General features: G+C 38.2%; 1 protein-coding gene across 1 annotated transcript in view; it reads left to right on the top strand.

The window, feature by feature from the left end:
• Positions 1–3,131: 3,131 nt before the first annotated feature.
• The window catches only part of LOC122084260 (calcium-dependent protein kinase SK5-like), a 23,351-nt gene continuing 16,635 nt past the window's right edge, over positions 3,132–9,847 (top strand). Inside the window, exon 1 of the mRNA XM_042652362.1 lies at positions 3,132–3,952. Coding sequence (XP_042508296.1) covers positions 3,403–3,952 — 550 coding nt within the window. The 5' untranslated portion in view covers positions 3,132–3,402. The remainder of the gene's footprint in view (positions 3,953–9,847) is intronic.

The raw sequence follows: 9,847 nt of genomic DNA, 5'->3' as shown, positions 1-9,847 counted from the left end.
TACAATATTTTTCTAAGGAGAAAGCTTTCCTAAATTTTGTGAGAAGGTTCACCACACCGCCCTAGGATTCAAAAACCCCTATAGGCGTATCATCAATATCAAAAAAGGAAAAAAAAAAATAAATTTAGGGTTTTAGAATATTCCCCAAAATACTCTCCCGATACCCTCTGCACAAATCTAAAGGCCCATGGTTAAGAAATACCTCTTTAGTGTTGCTTAAGGAAAACTCAGTCTTTCTTATAATATTCATAAGTGACATCCAACTTTCCCCACACAAAACAAAAGCCATGTTTAAAAAAAAAAAAAAAAAAAAAAAAATTTTTAAGACTATAGGAGTATATTCATCCCCCTTTGTCAATTTTTCTAAGTTTCATTTCAAACTAATGTTGTAAATATTACATTTTTACACATAAAAAAGAAAAAAAAAATTCACATTTATAGATACATCATGAATTTATTGAATTTTCTATCCCCCCAAAATATTGATTTCTTTTATAGTTTGATTTGAGAAATTCCTTTATTTATCACAATCAATTAAATAGTTCAGGAAAAAAGATCTTTGCTAGGCTACATGGTGCCTACATCTAGACACAGGGGAGGCAATATGACCACCCCACCCCAGTGAAATGAAAAAATCCCACCTCTTATTATGTTGTCATTAACCCTTGTAGTGGTGCAGCAGTCACACAGTTTGGTAGCCCTCCACCCAACAAGTCATCACTATATTATTATTAATTTTTCTTAAAAATAATTATTATAATATTGACTATTTCAAACATTGTTGGAAAACCAGGTTTTTCGACCCAACTTGTCCGGTAAAAAGCCTAGCGAGTCGACCTGGTTAAACCAAGACAAGCTGAGTCTTGTTTTTTATGGTTTTTATATATTTGAATGCAATAAATATATAAATAAATCATAAAAATATAGAAAAATATGAAAAAGGCAGAAAAAGAAAATTACATATCAATAATTCGAGGGTTGCAGGCAAGAGTCTTTCTCTTGGTTAGAACGTTAGGTTATGGTTAAGGATTAGAAAATATAAATTATATATTCCAATAATCCAACTTCTAATAAAATAAGAATTTTAGATTTAGGAATACGGAAAGTCTCTTTGGTCCCAAGTTCCTTTTGGTAAAAGGAAATGAGTAGGAGAAGTAACTAAGTTAGGAGTCTTGGGATTTGGGATTGTAAAGAGATTTTATTTGATTTTTTTTAAGTGCCTTTTGATATAATGATCAGATTCGGTGGGTTTTTCATGACTTTGCTAAAAGACCGAGTCAATGTAGAATCGTCTTGACTCGTCTCGAGTCTTTTTTTTTAATACAGGGCGAGTCTTCGAGACTCTTGACCATAAATCTCAAATTTTGACTCGACTCAGACGAGTCTTCTTAGTCAAAACCTGGTTTTCCAACTATTATTTCAAATCACATATGTCCACACAAAAACATTAAAATATACTCCACGCAAATGATATTGACTAGGTTTTTTTGTAGCTATAAGATATTGACTAGAAATAGTCTCAGCCGGTTTTAACTTATATTTTATTTTTTTAAATTCAAGCTTTGTTTAATTTATTCTTTATTTTATTCTTGAAAATCATGTTTTTGCTAACAAAGAGTTATTGCTTTCACCAATAAATATAATGGAAAGAAAACGACATTGTTTTGGTTAATTCAATATTTATATCATTGCTACCAACAGAAAAACTATTCATATCATTAGCACTTGCTATGCGAACAAACATAAAATATTTGAATCCAACGATTTCACATTCAATTAGATCACCATGTATAAAACTTAATATTCTAATCCAATGGCAGGTATCGTTCACCTCCCATTTTGTTCCTGTCAAAAGCAAAAAAAAAAAATTCTCACAACAACGAAGAAAGATTTGGAAGATGGTGCATGTCTTTTTCCCTTTCCCAAAGGCCCACACATTATTTTTTTTGCGAAAAGAAAAACGAATGGATAATATAGAAAAAGAAAAAAGACAGTTTTCCAACTCAGCCTTGTACAAGATTGGATCAAAAGCTAATCCATTCAATTTCTGGTAAGACAGTTTGATTGGATCGATCATCAAACTGCTTAATTTAATCAAAATACTTAAAACTATGATTGGATGAATCATTTTCAACTTAATTTAATTAATTCACATACTAAACATAATAATCCCCAAATTATTTGAAATAGTGTGAATTAAAAAAAGTGTGATCACATGGAGGACACGGCACGTTGGCATGAAGCTAGTAGCACAACCAATAGGGGAGCTGCCAGGCGGGTTGTGAGTGATGGGGGACTTTCCCAAAGGAATGAGAGATGCAGCAATTGGTATATCGCTAGCATGCCCAACTCTGACTCTTAAAGTATACTCCCAAAAGATGATCCATAACATGATTGAAATGGCACACGGGGTAGCAATGATTAATTTGTATTAATAGAGAATCTCACCCTTTATTGGTAGAATGAAATAAAATAATTTTACCAAAAAAAAAAATAAAAATCAATCACTATAGTGTTGCATCAATCCTACCAATAAAATGAGAGGGAAAAGCCAAACAAAAAAGAAAGAAAAACAATCAATGGGCTGAGTATCAAGTCATGAGAGCGATGATTAGAATAGGTATAGGAAATTTTTTGTTGCTATTTGGAGTATAAGAACTTTCATGTTACTCAATCTCATAGTCAAAGAAATGGAAAATTAACTTTATCTCAAGTTTGTTGTTTCGAAAAAAAAAAAAAAAAAGAAGAAACAATTAACTTTTCCCAAATACTTTCTATGTCGGGAAAACATCTTCTGCACTGAGTATGGTGGTGTGATAAACATCAGATGACCGAGAAGACCTTGAGACGTGTTCTCAAATGTTCTTAGTCATTCAATACTCACCACACTACCGCACTCATTACCGTGAATAATTGCTCCTTCAATGCCTTGGCTTTAAGAAGGCAAGCGGATACCGTCCTCTCTCCCTTTTCCAAAATGTTGCATTCCTTTAGCTGGACCGCGGGTAGAAGGAAAGTTCCAACAACCCGGGTGCCAACAAAATTTGATCAGTATTGTAATTTACCAAATCTCTCTTCCAAAACAGAGAAAGAAAACATTGGACCAGTGCAGCTCTTTTATTGCATCATTCGGACCAATAAAACGAGAGGACCAGAGAAGAGCCAAACGTGACGAGAGATAGTACCCCAGCCAACACCTACCTGACTCACAACCCAATTCATCTGACAAATTCCACCAACAATATTCTGTCTGATCTCACGCCCATCAAAGTTGAATTGAAACTTCCAAGAAGAGAGAGAGAGGAAATCAAGATACCCAGTTGGAGAAGAGGGAGGGGGAAAGTGATCCAATCATCAAAATCTTTTCTTTCGATTCAGAGCACCACCACCACGGCTTCACCCATGAAGAAACATTCATCAGCTTCAACTTCAACTTCAAAACCCACTTCAGTTCTTCCTTACAAGACACAGAACCTCAGGGAGCTTTACCAGCTCGGCCAGAAGCTAGGGCAAGGGCAGTTTGGAACTACTTACCTTTGCACAGAGAAATCCACCGGTCTCCAATATGCTTGCAAATCTATACCCAAGAGGAAGCTTCTGTGCATGGAGGACTATGAGGATGTATATAGAGAGATTAAGATAATGCATCACTTGTCTGAGCACCCTAACGTGGTAAGGATCAAAGGGGCTTATGAGGATTCTTTTTTTATTCATTTGGTCATGGAGCTTTGTGCTGGTGGGGAGCTCTTTGATCGGATTATTCAGAAGGGGCATTATAGTGAAAGACAGGCTGCACAGTTGATCAAGACCATTGTAGTGGTTGTGGAGGCTTGTCACTCTCTTGGAGTCATGCATCGGGACCTCAAGCCTGAGAACTTCTTGTTTGCTAATTCTGATGAGGATGCTCCGATGAAGGCCATCGATTTTGGGCTGTCCATGTTCTACAAGCCAGGTTAATTGATGGGTTCTTTTCACTTTATTGAATTCTATTCTTATCTCTTTACTATTTTGCATGACCTGAATCGACCGACTATAAGTTAAACTGGTTGGCTTGTTGATTTTCTGTTATCTGGATTCCCCTGTATTTCATTTTCGATTAGAGAAAAATATTTATGATGGGAAAAGTTGAGCGGGTACTTGCGAATTGCCTTCTGTTTGAAGAGAAAGAAATGGTTGCCTTCCGCTCGGAGGAATGTTTGGAGATGGATTCGTTGTCTTAGTGTCTATTTCGGTTTTATGAATTAGGTCACATGTTCGAAACTTGGAAACAACCTCTCCTGCGAAGTAGGCAGTAAGGCTGCACACACTTGCCCTCCCAGACCCTGCAGTGGTAGCTCTTTTAGCACAAGTTTTCATCTTTACTGCAGAGAAATCAGATAGGTGACAAAAGAAATGGAAGTGCGCCAGTCTGAAATGCTTTATTGTGAAAACCTTATAATTAGGATTTTAGCTATTTAAATAGGTATTGCATATTGAGGTTGGCCAGCATGCTTGACAATGCTATGTTCTAAATGAGCTGAATCAGATTTATAAGATTTTAAGGGAGGAAAAAGCTTTGGTATCTTAATGTCTCCATGGATGAATGTAAGGATGTAGGAATATGAGGAACATGAGACTTGTGACTAATAGTGATTTGCATTTGGAGGACTTTTATTGATAATATATGAGGACTAATAAATTGATGATATAGATTTTATGTGTAAATCTCTGGACTTTGGAAGGCAGTATGCTTAACAAAATGCATTTTCTGAGGAATAAATTTTGTCAATTATTATTCATCCCAAAAAATGTTTTGTCAATTATTTGCAGAGTAGCATAGTTTTGACAAGTCCACCCATATATTCACCTAAACAACTACATTTGCCATCTGGTCTGGTGTATTTGTTAAGGATACAGATCCCCCAAGAAATGGAAGGAACCGGGTGCTTTCTTCTCCATCAAAGAAGGTAAGGAGATGATGAAGTTGACTAGTTGTAGAGGAAGGAGCGAAGTGAAAATGCTAAACTACCAGTGGGACCAATGTGGTGGTTTGAGGGGAAGTGTTGGTTATTGTGACGTGAGGGGGAGAGTTACTGTTAAGTTGAGAGTGTGAGAAGTTTGAGTTGAGTCATAGTCTTAGTCTTTGGTTGTAATTAGAATCTTAGTAGGTTTCCTACTAAGAGTTGATTACTTGATTAATATAAGGGAGAGGCTATCCACGTTAATGGTATTCCATATCTATCGTGTTCACCCTCTCTCCTCTTCTCCATCTCCATCTTTCTCGCAATTTTATGGCCTTAAGAAATGTTGTAAAATATGACAATGATGTGAGAGATAAACTTATCTTTGACCAAAGGTCTACCGATTGAAATGTATTGCAATGTGGTTTTCCTTCACAAAGAATCATGAACTTGTCAATGTAACAATTAAATTTGAAGACATTAGGAGATACAATGGGGCTGAGTTGTACCACCAGTCACTCTCCTTAAGATTGTAGATGCCCCCTATGGTGCAATCCAGGTAATGCGGATCAACCTATAAGATGAATCAGCCCCAACAAGCCCCTTCAGTAGTTGTTGCGCTCACTTACTGGGCTAGGTTGGACATACTCGGGTTATGCTCAATCAACTGGGCCAAGACTATAAGAACACTTCTCAAAACAATGACAACTGGAGGCATTAAGCAAAGTAGAATTTTAGAGAGAGTATGCAAGGATGAGAGAGTGTTTAATACACTTAGAATGTGTGAATCCCAGGTTGACATTGAGAGGGGGTGAATAATGTCTGCAAATTCTTTCCCGAAGATGATTATTTTTTATGGCCCTTTATTTTGCTCAACACACAAATTCATATGTTTGTCCACCATACGCCACTTAGTGGTCAGGTCTACTAGACAAACACACCCATCATACAAGCATTCACAATCCATGCACTCTAATATACAAGCACATACACATTGCACAAGATATAAGCTGTTTAGCTCACTGCCTAATCCACGGAGCAATATCCTTTTTGGGTTTCATATTTTGCTAAATACTCTACTAGCTTGTAATTGCATCGGTAATCCAGGTGCTATGGCACTTGCTTCAACCCGAGTTGTAACTCAGGCTAGGGTTTCATCCTCTTACAATATAAATGATAATAATATGACTACAAGTCCCTTCCCTTTACACTTGATGCCCTAGGTTAACCAACATTCACAACCTAGGTCATATAAAATTAGGACTTGTGTACAGAGTTTACCTCCCTTGACTAGCAAGGGGTGGAGAGTTAGAGAATCCCAGATACACTAGAATCTTCAACTTTCCCCTTTTGATGGAGAATCTTGAACTCTCAAGAGTAGAAGATGGTAGCCCCTCTTCTTTCTCTTCTTCTTCTTCTCTCACGACTCACATACAAAAACCTTCTTTGTCTTTATGAACTCCAACAACTCTCTCCAATTTTTAATGTAGCCTTTGATGGCTTCTCACGTGGTGATAACCCTCAAGCATACAATACACTAAAATCTTCAAGCAAGGGGTTTTCTTGAGATTTGGGCAGGGGAGTGCCCACACAAACGCGCACACACACACACACACACACTTGGTTCTTCTCTTCCCTCTTCATCTCTTTTCTCCTCTCCTTCTGTCCTAGGGTTTGTTCCTCTTTTTATGTTGGAAGAGTTAGTGACAAAAATACTTAAACTTCATTTGAATACCCCAACAAAATACCCAAACTCAAGATTGGTTCAACCGCCCAGATTGAATCGAAACCAGTCTGGCAGACTTACCTTTCTTCATTGCGAGAGGCATAACTTCTTCTGTATAACTTTGATTGGTGTGATTCTTGTTTCATCTGAAAGTAGACTCAAAGATATACAATTTTGCCAAAAATAGCCTTCCTCAAATTTTGTTTGGAAAATGCTCAGAACTTGACTCAAAGTTAGATGAACTGAACCTGTCAAGTAACAGAAAAATCCCAACCGGCTTGCCGGTTTGAGTATGGTTGGCCCTGTTTCGACGCGATCATACGAAAATGGTCATATCTTCCTCGTCCGAACTCTAATGGACCCAATTCTTTATCCTACATAACAAAGACTTGAATGGTTACATTTTTCATAAGGACACCAACCCCAGTGCAATGCATGGATTCCAAAAATGGGCTTGAACTTGGTTGATTTGTAGAACACTGCCTTTTCAGCTTATGCTCTGCCTGAAGATTATGCCGTAAATTTCCACTCTGATATCAGATTTATGCCATTCCAATTGTGTTGGACTCACAACTCGAAGATCTAAAACTTCCATGTACATGTCTCTTTCCAAATCTGCCATTTGGTTTACCCAAATTGGCTCTAAAGTGGACACATTAGTATGAACTTATGAAACCTTCATTCAGATTCACCCGATGTTGCCACATGCTTAAAATGATTGAATAATGCTTAGATGCACTGCCAAATGTTGCCATATTGGCCCGGATGCATCAATGACATTGTCAAACTTCTAAATTACCAGAATGCCCCCGTGTACATGCTACTTCACTTCAAGAAGACTTCCAACACTTAACCCAACTAATCTGAGACTTATGGGACATATTTCAGCACATGTTGTTGCCTACAATGATACCACACACTTGAACTGCCACTCGAGTTGCCCAGTTGACTAACAGAACTTTACTCTTAAGTGTCTTGGACGTCCTCTATTTATAGAGGAGAGATGCCCTTCGGAATTAATTTTCTAAAGATCCCAAAGGATGTGCCTCTCTAAGAGAGAAGTGACAGAAAATTAGCCATTGCCATTGTTGAAAGCATTTTGGACATCGTGAAATGCAAGATCTCCGACGTTGGTGAACCATCAGATGACGCTCATCTGACGCCAACAAAATCCCGTGCAACGGTGGATAATGGGTAATGCATGTCAGTAAGGTTCTTGACAAACCCTGACTTTAAATACACTCTGGTTGCTGTTTAACAACTAACCACCGGTGTTTGAAAAACGATAGCCGACGTCTGCAAAAGGAAAACCGGATACAAGTCTGGCCTGACAAGCAAAATGAAACTTCACATAAGCGCATGTGTGGAAACAAACCGAACACAAGTCTTACCATGACCCGACCTGGCCAGGCTCGCTCACGCGCATATGTGGAAACAAACCATGAACCCCCGGAGGCAAGTTAGCATAGTGAGCCTTCCTTTTATGGAACCCTACCCTTGTAGTTCCCATTAGACAATATATTCTCACTCTACTCTCTTCCATAAGCAATGTGGGACTAAAAGTTTCCCATTCCTTTTCTTTGCTAGAAGCAACATCGGGGACATCATGAGTTCAATAGGAGACACAACAACCAAAACCTTTTTGAAAGAGGCATAAAGGTCTTTTGAAACTTCATTAGAAATAAATGCAACACTAGCTCATATGTAGATCTCACCTTCTCCACCTTTTATTGCATCCACTCTAAAGGAGTAGGGTGCCTCTAAGATGAGTGCTATGTTCTTGACAAGGTCCTTCACCTGAATCGCTTGTGAACTTCTTCGATGGCATCCACACCGTCGGCATGGGCATCATTGAAGCCATTGAATCTCTATCTGCTGGTGGTGTTGAGCAGATGCCATAATCATCTGAGTTGTACATGTTCCCTTTACAATTCAGCTCCTCCACCCCCCCCCCCCAAAAAAAAAAAAAGAAGAAGAAAACCCCCGACCCCCCCTACACGTTTCTATTCGAGGTGAAAGTTACAAAATTTACCCCTCCATTTCAACTCATCGAAATGATTCGAAAGGGTAAACAAAAAGATAGTGAAGTGAACTATTTTACTTTTCATCTTGACATATATATACATATAAGGAAAATATTTTCTGTGGGGGTGTTGTGGGGGCTGCGCCCAGACACATGGGGGTGAAATGAGACTGCTCTGCCCCGTAGGAAAGTCAATAATGTCTGCCCTGTTGATGCTTCTACTTGCGCTCCTTCTGGCCCATGCACTGGTGCAACTGTGCAGGAGCCGCACTCCCAGATAGTTTTTCTCCCCCATATTTGTGGGCCGAGTTTTCCTGTGCCCACGGTGAATCCATTCACCACAGGGCTTGAGATGCACGCAGGGGTATCAGGAGGGTACTTTGGGAAGGTGCTAACCCTATAGCGGTTTGTGGACCCTAGGATGGTGGATGAACCATCCTCCATTGGTTTAGAAAAACTTTTTCCTTATATATTGTCTATTATATTATTGCATTATAATGTGAATGCTGGACCCAGAGGTCTTTTCCTTTTTTAATTGATTTAAATTGATCAAATGTCTAAAATCTCAGCTTGTGACTGCTGCTGAGGTTTGTATCTGAAATATCCATCTTTTGGTGCCAAAAAGAAATATCCATTTTGGACGTCAAGCTGTCATGTTGTATATTGGAATTTTCCTGTCTTGTACTGAAGTGTCTGGAGGTTGTCTGAGAGGGTTAAAGCTACACAATCATAGACCAATCCATAGCTAAAGAATTTTTTAGGAAAGGAGTTGTACTCTGTAATACGACAGCCTGAGATAATTAACCTGCTTCACTGTTAAACACTTTATGAACTTTCTTTCTGATGGACCTGAGATTTCAAGGATGCATGGAAAAGGATAATTAACAACTATTGATATGAGCCAACGATGAATTGGTCCTTCTGAAGCTGTAAACACTCCTTCAGAATTGAAGGAATTACAGTCATAGTTTAGACTTATTCAGTTTTTAACATGAAGTTCTTCCAATAAGTTTATAGCTAAGTACTCCAGGTGTCGTTTTCTTAGCTATTGTTTTTACATAAATCTGCCATGCTTCAAATGCAATGTTTTATGTGATTTGAACGTTTAGAATTTCCTAAAATATTGCAGATATGCTATCTAAAATGTTGTTTATCCAA

Source organism: Macadamia integrifolia, chromosome 7 (assembly GCF_013358625.1).
Source record: "Macadamia integrifolia cultivar HAES 741 chromosome 7, SCU_Mint_v3, whole genome shotgun sequence".
Lineage (NCBI taxonomy): Eukaryota > Viridiplantae > Streptophyta > Magnoliopsida > Proteales > Proteaceae > Macadamia > Macadamia integrifolia.
Note: the sequence above shows the minus strand (reverse complement) of the source record. Positions and strands in the feature narration are given on the sequence as shown.